The 16,643-nt window shown below is 46.0% G+C and overlaps 1 protein-coding gene across 1 annotated transcript; it reads left to right on the forward strand.

Moving 5' to 3' along the window:
- Positions 1–2,419: 2,419 nt before the first annotated feature.
- Positions 2,420–15,027, forward strand: TMEM86A (transmembrane protein 86A). Its single transcript, XM_010293400.1, has 3 exons — positions 2,420–2,467; positions 10,068–10,332; positions 14,600–15,027. Exons 1-3 carry the CDS (start codon positions 2,420–2,422, stop codon positions 15,025–15,027), a joined length of 741 nt encoding a protein of 246 aa, XP_010291702.1.
- Positions 15,028–16,643: the final 1,616 nt, after the last annotated feature.

A 16,643-nucleotide genomic window follows, 5' to 3' on the forward strand; every position in this document is an offset into this window, starting at 1 on the left:
TCTGGACTTTAGTGTGACAAGCCAAATAACTACCCCTTCCCATCCTGAGAGGAATTGCCTGGGACAGCCACTGACTGCGCATTTCAGGGTGTTGGCTAGCTGGCTCCTGAAGTTCCCTATGGCTTCACAGCATCTTCCTGAGGTCCCGGGCAGCACTAGGGGATGCAGCCCCACCTGACCTTGCTCACTGAGGAAGGGTGCGTGCCCTTAGCAGTGGCAGCACTGCAGCTCTGATGAGCAAAATGAAAAGACAGACCCATTGTGGTTCAGTTTTTTTTTAAACATCTGCAAGGGATTCTTTTGTGTTACTGCAAAGGAAATGTTCGGAGAGGCTTGCTTTCTGCTACACAAAAAGGAAGATCTGGAATCTCAGGAGGTAAAAGCAATCTTTGCTCTGAGATAAGATGCTGGCAGGCAAATGCTATTTTTTCACTGTAATTTCTGAGAGCCAATGGACAACCCTGAAAGCATTAGTCTGTGACAGGTCCTACAGCCCTGCAGAGACATTTGAATTCTTCACTGGTTTAACATTGTTGGTCATTGGCAAAGGTACATTACTGACAGTACTCAGAAGGCAATCTTCAAAACTGCTGACAGCTATAGGATTGCCTCAGATGTAGAATCAATCATTACTACCACAGGTTCAGAAAACGTTTTTAAAATAGCCCTGTGGTTCTGTGCCAGTCTGGTGGACAGGACAGATGATGCTTGGTAATGGAAAAAAGCAAAACCAACCCAAACAAAACAAGCAAAACCACATACACCCAAGCTGAGTCTTCAGTTCAGGGTGAAATGTGTTTGTTTGTAATTTGATTTTTATGAGTTAGTATCTGCTAAAGAAAGGCTTCGCCATCTTGGAAGCATTCCTTGCAGTCCCAGAAAGCCAAGGGCAGACACCCCAGTGACTTTGTAAGGTATTAGCTGGTGTAGTGGTATCTCACTTTGCCTGGCCTGATAGCAGTAGGTCCTACGTAGTGGAAGTCCCAGAGACACTGTTGCATAACTTGTTGCCCACAGTTAGCCAAGCTAACATAATTTCTTCTTCTATTCAGTACAAGAGATATCTTTATGGATGCTGTAACTTCCTTAATTGCTGGAGGGAACACTGTGGTCCAGTGCCTTAAGATAGCTTTGAGCAAAGTCATGTCAAAAGGCAAGAAGCAGGAGTGGACTCCTGATGCAACACGTGGCACAAGCCCCTGATGTGGTGGAGTTTATTTCCTTGGCTCGAGCCTCCTGCCTCTACTTTAGCCTGTTACAGGACTGTTCCCTCACATTTCTAAGGCTTCCTGCAAGGAGTCTTTTGAAGGTGAGACTCCAGTTTCCTATTTGTGACTTTTTCCCATGCTATTTTACATCCCCAGTGTTTGCAGATGCTTTTTTTTTTTTTTTAACTTGTGGGTATAGCAGCAAAGAGCTGTGATGTCCAAGTGCTCCCAGGTCACACTGGCTGCTGAGTCAAACTGGCCTCAGCAGCAGCCCCGTGAGCACCGTCAGTGTGACTGCTCAGCAGCCAGCGTTTTTTAATTTCTTCATTAAGCACCTGAAGACAAGATGGGACTGCTGTTTTATTCGTATTGCAGCTTTGCTAACACAGGCTTTGCTATTTCTATGTGAGCAGCAGTTTGACTTCTCCTGCCTTAACTTGGGAAGGGGCAGAAGTGAAGGCTGCCTGCCCCCTTTGCCTGTTACCACTCATCTCTGTTCCTGACCACTGCACAAGGATTCACAGTTGTAGCTATTTTGTTGTCCTCTGGAGAAGCCACAAAGCTTGTCTAATGCTTCTCTCTTTTACCTTTCCAAGCCATTTATTTAAATATCTGGCATACATTGTGTGTTCAGTGCAGCCTTCTATCCCTAAAACCTATCCTAGACAATCCGCTTCAGAAATTCACTCCCATACAACACAGGATAGGGGATTTGGTGGTAGATCACAGCATGGCTAAGATAAAGCACAGAGTTCTCTTGAGCTTCTCTTCTTGTCTCTAGTGTCTACAGCTAGGGACAGGCAGCAGTTTGTGGCGGAGAAATCACACTCGGAGAGTGAACATCAGGAAAGAGACCTTTGCAACACCCGCGACTACAATCTCTCATCACTGTCACTCCCATGACACGATCAGCCTTGCTCATGTGCTCCCCAGCTGGCTTGGTACAAAACGTCCCGTTCTCGACGCTCGCCTGCTGCTGCTCAGCTGGGTGGCCGTGCCATGTCCCCGCCGTGCCCAGGCATGCTGCCGCACCGCAGGGACTTCAGCTGTGGCTTCCCCTGGGAGAGGCTGGTGCAGGCAAACGTTGCCCTGCTGCCAGGCGGCTGCGGGGAAACTGCCACTCCAAATTTCCTCCCTTCTTTCAGCATCTGGGGGGAAGATGCATGCTTGGAAGATTTTAACCTCTGTGCTGATAGGTTTTCATCCCCCCCATGGTTAATCCGGTGATTAGGTTGAATGTTGATGTGACTGCAAATCGGGTAAGATTTTGGCTTGGAAATGAAACTTTTTGATGCGGTTCTTGTTTCTGCATGCAGCTGTATATGGAGCAGCTCAGCCCTGCACAGGGGCCCTTGTTAGATGCCAGTTTGATTAATCCTCACCCACTGCCTGCTCCCCTGTGCCTCTACCACAGAGTGATTTTTCTGATGCCAAGAACTTGTGCAGCAATATATCTGAGTTCACTACCCAAGGACTGTGAGGGCCTGTGCCAAATTTTTAATTGTATTTTTCTGGCAAATAGCCATAGCTTGGTCTTTAGAAAAAGAAGTCAAGTGTTTCTAGCTCTCAACTCTGTGTCAGTCCATTGAGGAGCAACGCTGGGAAGTGCGGTTGGAGCTTACTTTGCTTAACTGGGAGGAGGAAGAGAGTTCCCAGGCTGCTGGCATAGTGGGAGGGATGAGAGAAGCCAATAAACTGGCCCTGTTTTGCAGGAGGAGTTGAAGAGACCCTGGGGGTGGAATAGCTGCCTTGGACCCACTGCTCCTGCCACCTGTGGCTGAGCTGGGATGATGGTTCTTTTGCAGGTGGGAAGCATTCAGGCTGAGCCCTGTTCTTTTCGGTTGTGCTGAACGACGGAGGCTCTCCTGTCAGACAAAACCATGATTTTTTGACCACTTGTGAACTGGTTCGGCTGGACAGCTGAGCATGAGATGAGTTTCACTGCATTACCCTTGTTGGTGAAATGGAAGCCCCGAGTTGTGCTGGGGAGTGCAGTAGCTGCAATAAAGCACCGCAAGGCCTGGCAAAACTCATTGCATGGCAGAAGCATGATGGAGACAGAGGATTAAACTCATTGCATGGCAGAAGCATGATGGAGACAGAGGATTATCACACACATTATTCTCCCAAAGGCAAATCATGTGCCATCTTCTGGGTAATTCATTAGCTATTTTACAAGTTTACATGGACCCTCTACGATCTTGTCTCCACTTGAGGGGAGGAGGGTGTATCTATCACTCTGAATTTCCCACAGCATGTGGATCCTGTTCAGGAGCCATCTGCCTTGGATGCCTGGCCCGAGGCACCTCCAACACAAACATAAACCCTCTTATTAATTGCACAAATTACGTTGCACCAACACGGTATTTCAGGCAGGTTGATTGGCTGGTTCAGTAACTCTTCACCACTCTCCATAATCAAGCACTTTTCCTCAGAATTTTATTCAGGAACACTTGGGACATGTATGAGCCAGTGCCTTACTTGACAAAAGGGAATCGGTTCTCCCCCAGGAGCATGTTTGCTCCTGCAGGAGAGTAGAGTTGGAGGTGAAGTGCTTTGTGCTCACCTATGCTCACCAGAGAGTACTGGTTAGGGCTGTCCCAGCCAGCCCTAATGTTCCAGCAACGCTGTGGAGTGAAAAGTGCAAGCTGGCTGGCCCCTTTACATCTCATCCGTCTCCTCTCTCACCTCTGTGAGCTGCCCTGCAGGGATGCAGAGCTGAGCATTCAGAGTGGCCGCTGGAGCCTTTGCTCTGTGGCCAGGCGAGGGCCCACACCAGGGCTGGTCATTGTGAGAGCCCCTGCATCCACCCAGGATAGGAAAGATGTAAATGGTGAATTTGGGTACCGAACAGCTGAATCCTACCTATTACACACACATCTGCCCCCCAACTGTAAAATTCCCTCTTTTATCTCGGTTTCAGTGTGCACACATTCAGAAGGTTTGATGCTGCACCATCTGAGCGAAGGTGGCTACGTGCAAGTGAGCCCAGGAGGATGGTGGCTTTGCACTCAGCTCATGTGGGTTTGTGGCCAAGAATTACTGAGCACTGCTGCATTCCTCCTTGGTTAAGCAAAAGCTGATAGTTCATTCAGATCTGGAGAAAATCATCTGCCTCTGGCTAGGATCTGTGCAAACATGGGCTTCTCCTTATGGCCCACCCATTTTGGTTAAGCACAAAGATAAGTTTTCTGTAGGGTCAGCCTAATGGGGAATTGTGTTGTTTCCCCATTGCTCCGTAGATGAAAGCCTGTTGCACATATATATACTTTGTCCTAATTGTGGCCCATCCTCAGGGTGACACAGCTCTCCCTCTGTAACTCGGATTGTACAGAGGATTGTCAGTGCCTTGCAGAGCGCCACATATTCTGGGGAATGAGAAACACGAGCCATGGGCTTGCAGTGGTGGCATAATACATGGCAACGAAGCCACATAAATATTTCTCGGCACACAACTGGGGGTAAGAGCTATTGTCACAGTAGGGCAGAACCAAGGCAGGATCCACAACGCAGGATGCCAAAAGCCAGGAGAAACAGCTCAGCCATGGATATACAATATGGTACTTGGCCAGACAAGGCTCCTGGGAGGGATGGGTGTGTATTGGGTTTGTGTGGCAAGGTTTTGGTAGTGGGGGGCCTGAAGGGGTGGCTTCTGTGAGAGGCTGCTAGAAGCTCCCCTGTGGGGAGGACAACGGCCCAGCTTTTTTTGGCCTGTGCGCACAGTCGTGCTTAGGTGTTGCTCAATGGAATAGCTGGAGTATTCTTTTTAAAACACTTTTCCTGGAAAGCAGGATTTTACAGCCACAGATTTTATGGGTGTAAGCCACAGCACGTTGGCACACAGCTGGTGTCTGGAAGAGGCTGTATACTCATTTTCCATGCAGGCCAGTTTAGGGGACTTGTGGAGAGAAGAGCATTATTTGATACTGCATGTTATTTCTTGTGACTAGTGCGAGGCTTAGGAACAGTGAACTTTGTCCAACTTTAACATTTCAAAGCAACAAGCTTATGGCGTTCTTCTGTACCTCAGGCGCAAGATGTCTCCCTCCCTGTGAGAGGTGGATTTTCTTCATCCCAATTGCGATGTAGTTACAGACAACTGACTTCAAAATGTTAAAGAAAATTAGGGCACTGGCTTACAAATGTAGCCATGCCTCTGTGGGTGCAGCTTATTCTGGGGTAGAGGAGCTACCTGTAAATTTTTTGGCTCAGTTATATGCCCACAGCAGTCAGCACAGGCCACCTGTGGTGCTGAGGAGCAGCACAGATGTTCCCCAGGTCATACCCTGTAGTGAATATTGGCTTATACAGATGTGAATCATGAGCATCTCCCAGTGCTGCATAGCAGGGAGGTGCAAGAAGAGATCATCCAGCAGGGACCCCTGGGCGCTTGGTATTTGCAGATATAGCTTAGGAGCTGTTGTATGAAGCTTTTGGTCATCTTTTTGTGCTACATCTTGTATGTATTTTGCACACTGGGAACTTCTTGTCAGTCCTTATTACTCAGAATTACTTCTTCAGGTCTGCCACTTCTTCTGTAGCTGTGTTTCTTCATTGGCTAGCCTAACCTCTCAAGACATCTTACACCAATACCAAATCACAGCATGGTTGGAATACTTGTGTGATAGTATAATCTGTCACTGTTGAACAACAGCCCTAAGGAAGTGAGCAATTTTTCAAACTGGAGCAGAATGAGAACAGACAAAACAAGAAGAGATACTGTAAACCTAAATTTGAATCCCTAGCAGGCAGGTGGGTATCCAAGCCCTGAGATGCATGTGCCAATACCAGGCTCTGTTTGAAGTTCACAGAATCACAGAATGGTTGAGGTTGGAAGGGACCTCTGGAAGTCATCTGGTCCAAAATTTCTCGGTGACAGCCAGGACACGACTTCCTCCTAGTCTGCCTAAGTCTTGGAGGGTTTAGTTGGATTTGGTTGGATACAGGTAATTTCTTAAATGATACTTTCACTGTAATTCCACAAATACAGCTATAGTAGCTTTACAGCAATTTAAACTAATTTTTAAAGACTCTAAGTAACTTAGTAGTCATAGCAGTTGAGAAAATGCCCTAAATTATGCTAAGTTTAGAAATTCAAAACTTGGAAATACTGCCTTGTCATTATATTCAAGATATTTTCTTTACTGCATTACAGCCCAGCGTAAACTAACAGTGAAGAAGAAAAGAAGTGGGAAGGACAATGCAATAGATTTTGTAACAAAATGACAAAACCCAGCTTAAAGCCATGAAAATCACATACATTAGCAAAAAGAACCTTGTCACCTGCATCAAGTACTGCCTTTTCCAACACCATGGCACAGCCCCATCTCACATTCTGTCTTTCAGACACAGGTGCAAAGGAGCTGGGTGGTTTGATTGGTTGGTTTGATGCAATTTATCCATGGAGTCAAGAAATAATGTTCCCTTCCCTGAGGTACAGGCAAGTCCAGTCATGGATTATGTGCTTGGCTTTCCTCAAGCCACAGCCTCCACTCATGCTGGTACATGATTTCCCAATACCAGCCTTGACTTGTCTTCCAGGTGGCAAGCTGCCCCATCACCTCTTCCCAAGCCTCAGCCATACATCCAAACAGAGGAAAATCACCCAGCCTCAGCCTCTGGTTGCCTCCGTGTTTTTTGGGAGACATCTCCCAAGTATTTCCAGTGCCACACCATCCCAGCCCTGAGCTATGCAGGTACCTCTGTATCAGCAAGTGGTGTCTCTCATGGGGCACTCACTGTGGTCAGAGCCAGCACAGGGGCTCCAACTGAGATACAGCATTCAGTAATGGGCAATGGCATGTTTGGAAATAACTAATTTGAAGTATACCTGTAGAAAAAATGTAAAAGAATAAAGCATTAATGATGAGAAGCCTGTAGACCTTCTAGATATATGAGGTTATTGTTATACAAGGATGCTGTAACACTGTAAATTTCAGAGTTATGGAAACTGAGACTGGAATCTGACCCCTTATGCCTGAAAAATTCCTTAATTGTTATTAGGATGGAAATACTACAAACCACTATGTTAAAATAATGCTAGCTGGGCTTGGAAAATTCACATTCAAATAGTAAGAAATGGTAATTTTAAGGTTACCAAGCAAACATAATCTTTCTGCACACATGCATATCTTATATTCAGTAAGGCAAGGTTCCTGGGAAAAATGACAAGTGTAATTAAAACCTGTCTCATCATGCATGCACACAGGGGAGGGCAAGCTGTGATTGTAATGGTAACTGCTCCTAGCAGGTGTTTTTCTTTTAATATGAGGTATTAAATAAAACTTCCTGTGTTTATTAACCCAAATACTCTCCTGTATGCTTCTAACAGTGCCTCTGTGATGTGTTGCAAACAAAGGCGAACTTGAACTACATCTTTCAGAATGAACTTTTGTTTTCAGAGGTACAAAACTACCTACCTTAGCCGAGACTGTTACAGGGACCTGGTGCACTGCTGATGCTGAAAATGCTTTCACACTTTGTATCTCTGGAGGTTGATAGTTTTTCGTGCTGAAGATCTCTGGCTCGTGCGCGTGGTGGGGATCCTCCACAACTGGTGGGGGAGAGGAGGAAAGCCTGCCAGAAGCGCTGTCATCTGTTGCCTGCAACTGTGAGAGGATGAATGTGATCAACTACATTTTTAATAAAAAAGTCAGAAGGGGAGGAGGCAGAGCTGGAGCCAGGCACTGGCTTTGGATAATCTGAGCCTGATGTCTCACTTCAGAAGGGCAAGGTGCTGGGTCTGAAGAAGGGGGAAGTTTGGCTCCACTCTTCCCCCTATGATACTTACAGTTCCCAGGCACCCCTAGTGCTGTGAGACTACATGGGCTTTTATGACTTTTATTTCAAGTTCATTTGTTATTTGCTGCCAGAATTCTCCCAAGGAATGTAGACAAGAAGTGGTAAATGGTGATTAATTTAGACAACCTAAGTGGAGGACTCAGAATGGGCTCCCCATGTAATACAAGAAAGTTAACGGCTTGCTGATGTCCTTTTGTGAGTGAATTGTGTAGCCTGGTTGTTTAATGGAGTGTTTAAAAATTGTGTTGGCAATAGCCTATGAATAATGTATAGAGGAATAATGAAATACTTTACTGCTAAGAAACTGCTGATATGCTGGGGAAATTTCCATCAGATGTGAGAACAATCTTGAAAGCACTGTCTTCTTGGGATGCCCTTTATTTATGGTCTTGCTGCTTCTGAGATTGCATTCCCTTTTTAGATACTGCATGTGAAGATGCCCTCCACTGCCTCTGCCTCTGTCTTCCAGCTTCACCTCACTCCCTTTGCTTGTGTCTGTAAAAGCTCCTGAATTTTGATGACTTTAGGCTTTATTACCTGAGCACTGTAAGCATGGAGATATTTGCTGTGCAGTCTTCAGCCATTCTAGGTATCTGCACCAAGGCACAGTGCATCAAAGGAAGATTGATGCTGTTTTTGTGTCATGGCAATGTCCCATGATGCAGAAAGCAGAAACAGGGCCAAATGATCTGGAAAAAAAGACCAATGTTTCTTTTGCAGGTTTTTGGAGCATGGGCTCCTTGCGTGAGATAAGCAACCCCAGAGTGTCACACATGGATGTTCAGATTTTGATGGACTTTGCAGTGTGAACCCAGCTCTGATGCCTCTCAATTTGCCGCTGTGTCCTCCTCCAGTGCATGAGGCCTCTGTGTGCTTTGGCCATGAGTAGTGGGAAGTTGTGATACTAAGCAACTGAATCTTGCTTGACCAAAGGAGTGAGAAGATTGAGAGTGAACGCCTGCTTGCAGGGGAGCTCTGGAGGTTGCACTGCCTTAGCTGCAGGAGGAAACAGGCCTCCTAAAAGACCCCAGGACATTGCTCAGGCAGGCACACGAGGCAATTGCAGTATCTTCCTTTGCTCCTTGTTTTGACCCTCAGTTGCACTCCAGGAGAAAATAAAATCATAACTTTGTTTCTCAAGCAGGGTTTTCCCTACCTGCACTAAAATGCAGAAGTATCACAGGAGGGCAGGCGAACGTAGTGTCTATCTTATGACTGTCCAGAGTGGTCTCAGCTAAGTGTATGTTAAAAGCAAACCCAGCTTGTGGAGTCTGTAGCTCTGCACCCTGCCTCTGCTGTGGCTTTGTTACGTAGGAGTAGCCTAGTGCTCATGCTGCATTTTTGTGTCTACACAGTAGAGCCCTGAGTCAAAACGTTTCTTGCAATATGGGCAGTATATTATTAGTGTAATGCTAGAACAAAGCAACACATGATTGATGTTGGTATTAGTCAGCTGAGGAAGTGACATCCCCACCTGGGAGGTTGATGCTATGGGTTTTGAAGTCATGTGGTGATGCCAACAGCAAGGTCCAGGCATGAGGCTACAGGGCAGGAGAGAGAATGGGTTAGAAGAGAGGTTGTATCCACAGGATGATCTGCAACTGGCTAAGCAAGAAGATTTGCTAAAATGGGAGGGAAGATTTGCATTTTTATTGGCTTGTTTGTCCAGTATTTTCACAGCTACAGGAAAGGAGGTGTATAAAAGCAGTTAGTCTAAACACAAGATAGGTGGCAAGAACCACCAGAGAAGTTTGACTGATGGCCTAAATGTTTTCAGTAGAACAAATAAAGAGAAAAGGTATCTAAAACTTCCTCCATCTCCACCACCCAAAACCCATCCTGCCAGCCAAGAAGTGTTTTCAGAAGAGAGGGTTACAAAAGTGTAGTCTGAGGATCATGGTCAAGTTCAACCAGTCTTTCTCAGGGTAGAAATGCTGCTAGCCTACAATATACATGAAAGAGCAGCTTTCAAAAGGAAGATGACAGTTCTGTTATAAAGGTTATTCCACTTCTGATTATCCTATTAATTTATCTTTTTTTAATGTTTGTTTCTTTTAGGTGAAGAGTGAAGGCCCCAAACTGGTGCCCTTCTTTAAAGCTACTTGCGTCTATTTTGTCCTCTGGCTGCCAACTTCCAGCCCTTCCTGGTTCAGTGCCCTCATCAAATGCCTGCCCATCTTCTGCCTGTGGGTTTTCCTTCTGGCTCACGGAATTAACTTCTTAGTGTCACACCGGAGCGCCAGCCACATCTTAGCGGGACTCATATTCTCGGCAGTGGGAGACGCCTTTCTTATCTGGCAGGAGCAGGGCTACTTCATTCATGGTGAGTGTGGTGTCAGTCCTAAGGGAATGCTGCAGTGTCCAGCTGTTACCCTCTTTATTTAGTAATGAGTTGCTGGGCCATGTGTTTTGTTTATTCATGTAGAGCTTAAGCCCTGGGCAGTGGGAAGCACTCATCCCTTGACTAAAATCCATCGTGGTTAGAGGAGTCACACCATGGATGAGTCTTTCTTTTGAACTTCTCTTGAGGTCAGAGAGGTAATTGGGGCAGCTTTGGTTCCCTGGTATGTGCTCGCAGCATCTCAGCTGTCTAGAGCTGGGAAGGTAGCATGGGCAGAATCCCTGCGGAAGAGAAGGAAATGCTTGTGGCACTCAATAGCACCCATGAAGCTACAGGAAGTATCTGCCTCCTATCTTTCTGCAGGGACATCTGTCAGCCCTCCTCTACAAGGATCAGAAATAGGACACATGGTGCAAAGGTCCTCAGTGGAGAACAGGTGGAGAGGACCCTTATGTTTTGATAAACAAGCCCATAGCCTGGGGGAGGTGCTTAAGTGGATGCTAGAAACCAAAGCATCAGAAATCTTGTTGTACGTGTAGGTTCATCAGTATGAATCATGCAGCCTGTTGTACAAGACATGTTCGTTTTGCAAGGCATGTAAATGATGGGGAATCAAGGGCAAACCCTACCACAATGGCCTGTCTTCTCTACAGAAAGATCCACATCTCTCAGAGAAAAACAAGCTTTTTTCATTTTGCTAGTTTGCAGGCTAGAACATAATGACTTAGATTAATCATTTAAAGCCACGTTGAACCTGCCTTGCAGCAACTCTCCCCGGCCTTGGACTGTCACAAGAAATCATCAGCAGTTGAGTCCTTCACTAAACTGACTGGTGAGGTTTCTGAAGTTAATTTATCCAGCACAGGGATCTCACGTAACACCCAGCATTAACTGGCTTCTGTGACTGTCCCACTGGAAAATGTGATGAGATGAGGGAACTTTCTGACTTCTGCTGTTGTCAGCTCTGAAAGTCAAAGACTTGTTTTTCCCCCTTCTCTGGAGGTCAGTATTTAGTTTTATTCTGAGATTCCCACAAGCTTGCTCTTGATGAGAGGGTAGTGTGTGAAATGCCAGATATGAAGGCCAAATGCTCTGAATCTGGTTTTAATTCTGCTTTCCCAAGGGATTATCCCAATCTCATTAAAAGTTCATGTAAAGATTTTTACCGATTTTGGTGGGGTTTAGATTAGGCCCCGAGGACTGAATCTATCTGGCTGAACCTTGGGCATGTTGCTGAGGAGCTCCAGCCTTCTCTTGCAGTGTCATCCCCTCTGTGCTGAGTGTTGGCATTCCCACTGATGGGCCTCCTCCTAACAGGGGTACCTGGCTCAGCGCCTGTCACCTCAGCCCAACTGCCCGTGCTTCTGTTTTGCCTCCTGGAGTTGCTCCTTGAGCTGTGGCTTGGAAAACATTCAAGGCCTGATTCTTACCATGACCGTTTTTCTACTTGAACTGTGCTGAGCTTCTCCTTTCCCACATAGCTGGGACATCTCTGAGTCCCTTCTCCAATTTAGCGCTAGAGGAAAGTCAACCAGTCACAGCAATTCAGTATCTATCTGGTTAATGTGTTTTAATCTGCAAATAAGTTGGATTTTTGACCCTAATCTTACAACTGGGAAGTGCTACTTTGTGGGTTTAGACACATTTTTCTCCTTAAGGAGAAGAAAAGCTCTCTTGGAGCATTTTGAAAATCTCAGCCTTTATCCCGATTGTCTCCTGCCTGCTTCAGTCTGTGCTAATCCGAGCTACTGTCTTCCATAGTGAAGCATTAACATTTGTGTTTCAACTGTTAGCAGATAAAGCGCACTACCCCACTTCATCCTTTACCTCTCCTGCAAAACATATTTTCTCCTTTTTAAAACTCACCAGGCTGCTGTTGTTGACAATTAACAATATTCAAACTTTTGACATTATTGTTAGTGGGAATTTGAAATTTCAGGGAAATAAGAGGAAATATTAGATAAAAATGTACTTTCTTTGATTTCTATGGCTTTTAGGCTGAAAAAACAGTTGGGAATTGGACTCATTTGAATAGCTTTTGAGACAATGAATTTATAAAAGGACATTTGTTCATTACTTTATAGGGAAGCGAGAGTCTGGGAACCTACTCCTGGCACACCTGACTTTTTTTAATTTTTGCTGTTTCAGTCCACTAGTAACATGCTATTTTCTGACTAGTGTCTTACTGCATGTAGAAGATACTTTACAGTGTTAACATCCACCTCCTTTGATAGCAGGCACTTAGAAACAATTTATGCATTTGGTGGAGAAGACAGGGGCTAACAAAAAGGACTCACTGCCAAGACTAAGGGGAAACCCCAGAGGCAGGGAGGGGAAGGAAGTGGACAGAGAGGAGAAGGGCTGATCTGCCTGATGTGGTTGGGAGGGCTGAGCCAAAGGCTGAGAAATGCAAGAGAAATATACCCCCTCCCTGTGCAGCCGTCATAGGTTTGCCAGTTCCTGGCTTGATTTGTGGGTGTTGAATGAGCAAACCTGGGAGCTGTCTCCCTTGTTTGTGATCAGCCTTGCCATGTATCACAAAACTCCTCCTGCCTTTCTGGGCTTCTGCTTGGCTGCCGCATCCTGTCCTCCTCTCCTCCTCTCCTTCCTTGCCAGCTGCCTGTATGAAGTACAACACCACATTCTCCAGTTCCCCATCCCAGAACTCCCCATATAATGCCACTGAAGGAAAAACCACCCCTTACTGCTACAGCAAAGTAACCTTCTCCTTACTGTGCGCAGGGCTCTAACCTGTCCTGCACTGTAACACTATAAACAGCTCTTCTCCTAAGTCCCTCCTCGGTTTCCTCAGTGCTGTGCCCATGATGTGTAATAGCTCTGTGAAACATCAACTTCTTGTTTCCCTCTTTTGCACTTCTTTTCCTTCCCCTTCACACTATTTTCTCTAGCGTAACCTTGCAGACCAGATCCCCACCAGCTCTCTCCCTCCTGCAGGTTCCCCTCTCATCCCACCACTGCTGATCTTTCAGTGGATGTCCAATCTGGTCCTCTCCAAAGCCAGGGAGACACTTCCCCTTCTTTGAGCTGCTTCAACACGAGAGTATTAGGATGAAGAAATATCTGCCAGCAGCAGGTTTTTGTGACTGCCCTTTATACCACAGCATCAAGCTTTAAATGTAAACAAGTGTCCTGCTGGAGGACTCGGCTTTCCAGATCCTTTTTTCCATTTCATGCTTTAGAGCTGCATGAAAACTTCCAGGTACTCTAATAATTCTGCCAGGATAAAGTGGGACAGCCTGCAGTTGCACCATGTGGGGTCTGGGAACCAGAGGACCAGAGAAGCTGGACTCCGTTTGGGGTCCATTATCTACAATTGGCACGACAACTAGTCGTCTTGTCAGCAGCTGTACCAACACATTGCAACTTTTTTGTCAAATGGATTAGTGGCAAGTGAATAACATATGGGCAGTACCTTCCAACACCCACATCTGGCATTTCTCAGGCGTGTTGGACTTCAAAGGGAAGCCAGCATTTTATTTTCACTGAATGATTCCAGCTAAGGTTCATCTGAACCTTGCAAATAGCCATAAAATTGTTGGCAGATCACATTGGTGCAGTTCCTGAAATAGGCCAGCTGCTTCTTTCCAACTTAGGTTTCCCCCAGCTATGGGCAGAGATGGACTAGAAGCCAGATTTAGTCCCCAAGTGCCTTTGGGTTTGTGGCTAAATACGGTCAGGCTTTTTGTCTGGTTCAGTGGGATTGGTATCTTTTTTCACTTTTTGTTCCTACACTGCTCTTATCCCAGCCTTCCTGTTTCACACATGACCTATGAGCAAAACAGCAAAACATGTTGGATAGTTAAGAGGGGGTGATCTTTAGTCTGCCTTGCCCCCACCCTTCCGTCCAAAGCAGGGGAGGAGAAACCACCTGAAAAACAAGCTTTGTTCCTTCTGCAGCTGCTTAGTTCACCGGGCCTCTCGGCAAAAAGTCTTGCATCACAACAGAGTTGTACTTGGCTTGCAGTTACAGATGTGCTGGGGCTTTTTCTTAAGGCGGGAGCTTGGTGCTAAGGCTGATCTCCTATGCATGGATTTTTATATCAGAATGGTCCCAAGTGGTGAGTATGGTTCCCACTGAAAGTGTTAAGGGTTGTAACACTGCAAGGACATCTAAGCCTGTGCTTGTTGTGGTATATTTAAAACCCGATATAGCTACATGTTTTCGGGGGCTACCAACTGCCAGTCACTGATGAAAGGTGACACTTGCTATGTCAATGCCTCTTTCCAGGTCTGCTGATGTTTGCCATCACACACATCCTCTACTCTTCAGCCTTTGGCATGAAGCCTTTGGACCTCAAAGCCGGCTTGTTGATGGGCCTTGTTTGCAGTTCCTGTTATGCCTTCCTGTACTCCTACCTCACAGGCCCATTCACCTACCTGGTAGCTGTCTACATTGCCTTGATTGGCTTCATGGGCTGGCGAGCGGTGGCCGGCATGCAGCTGTGCAACGACCTCTGGACATGGACCAAGCTCTCGGCCTGCATCGGCGCGATGCTGTTTATGGTGTCAGATCTGACCATTGCACTTAACAAGTTCTGCTTTCCTGTGCCCTACTCGCGCTTCATCATCATGGCTACTTACTATGCAGCCCAAATGCTTATTGCACTGTCAGCTGTAGAGAGCAGAGATGAAGAGGACTTCAGAAAGCGAAGCTAGGTGGAGTGCAAATAGTTTGTGAACAATGTGGGTTATATCTCAGGTGCTGTAGCTGCATTCACCCCTGAGAGAGATCTCCATTTCTCTAGGCACATTGGTGATGTTGATTTTGCTTCTTTGAAGCATTACCTTTGGGGCTTTTTTTTCAATGGCTTTCTCTGAATACAGCTTACTTCAGTGTGGAGTCCACATCAGAAAGCTTAGACTGTCCCTGCAGTAGCTACTCACTCAACTTTTTCTTCCTTGGAAGTGCTGTACTACTGCATTTTACTTCTTAGTCTTGAAACTGATGCTGAATGTCTGGGAAGAAGAGGGCTGATGCAAAGGAGGTTTGGCTATGCACTGTGCTAGAAAACTTGCTTTCAATAGTAGGCAGACAGGCACAGCTCTCTGTAAAGTCATAGGTAAAAATGAACTTAACCGGTGTTTGTCTCTTTTGGTGCATTACAGACTCACTACACAAACTGGAGCTGTTGCCTCTGCTGAAAGGAGGCCTGGAGGTAGAGCATAAAAAACAGCATATCCAGATGAGGGCTGAGCTTTGGAGTCAACAGCAGCATGTGGGGCCACCCCCAGCAGAACCAGAATGAAAGCAAGACACCAAGCAGAGAGCACAGAGCAAGAAGTGCACTGATATGCAGTGCTGTGTGCTTTGATCGCGGCTGATCACTGCTCCAGGGCAGGTCTGCAGGTGCCTGTCAGCGTCGTTGCATGTGGCAGAACTAGGAGTTTGGTGGGATTTTCAGGGACATCTAGGTAGCCAGGCCAGTGTGTTCTCTCCCACCATGCGTGCGCACTTAGATGGTGTCTGCAGCCACCAGTGACAGCTGAGATGTAATGGGCATGAGAGGCACTTTGATTTTTACAGCAGGACTTTAAGCATGTCGTACTAATGTATGTCCTAATTGTCCCTAGCACAGCAGACAGGAATCTAACCTTTATGACTTTCTTCCCCAGTATCCTAACAAATAATATTTCATATACTCTTTAAGCTTTACAGTACTGCTGCTTGCAGTATCTCTCTCGAATCATGGTGTGAGCACTTCCTGTGGTCAAGGCCCTGATTTTGGATGTAGATTGTTGTTGTATTTTGCCAGCTGGTGGTAAACAATCAATCAGCTTTGCACTGCTTGTTTTTGGAAAGCCTCTTTTCAGCAGAACTTCCTGAAAAGCACTGTCCTGTGTGTTTGAAGTGCCTGATGCTTCCTTCTTGAACTCACATGGATGCAGCGAGAATGTAAGAGCCATCAGGGCTTGCACAGCCTGTTTAATTCTGATCTAAATTCTTTCGTTGGTTTGTCTGCCCATCTGCTGAAGCAAGATTACTTCTGACTTCAGATTCTCTTAAAAGAGGTTGCCCTGATTTTTAATCCAAGTTCATTTGCGATCATATGTATATTTTTTCATCTTATTTAGGATATCTACCAGTAAGCTCTGTTTCTGTTTGAAACTATCATCTTGAATATGCTTTTTCCTTCTGTCAGTCCTAGGACTGCTCCCTTGGGCTGAGATGCTTCCCCAACACCTTGTTTTAAGACACGAGTGCACTCAAGTGTGCAAAGGAAGCTTGCTGAGGGTTTCTGCACCTCTTCAATCCTGTAGCCAAACAGGGACAG

Source organism: Phaethon lepturus, unplaced genomic scaffold (genome assembly GCF_000687285.1).
Source record: "Phaethon lepturus isolate BGI_N335 unplaced genomic scaffold, ASM68728v1 scaffold6208, whole genome shotgun sequence".
Taxonomy (NCBI): Eukaryota; Metazoa; Chordata; class Aves; order Phaethontiformes; family Phaethontidae; genus Phaethon; species Phaethon lepturus.

What these genes read in the sequence shown, in the direction of transcription:
- TMEM86A (XM_010293400.1), top strand. Translation starts at nt 2,420, where the DNA reads ATGGTTAATCCGGTGATTAGGTTGAATGTTGATGTGACTGCAAATCGG. An exon ending in TTGATGTGACTGCAAATCGG is followed by an intron (nt 2,468 to 10,067) that starts GTAAGATTTTGG and finishes TGTTTCTTTTAG; the next exon opens with GTGAAGAGTGAAGGCCCCAA. An exon ending in GCAGGGCTACTTCATTCATG is followed by an intron (nt 10,333 to 14,599) that starts GTGAGTGTGGTG and finishes GCCTCTTTCCAG; the next exon opens with GTCTGCTGATGTTTGCCATC.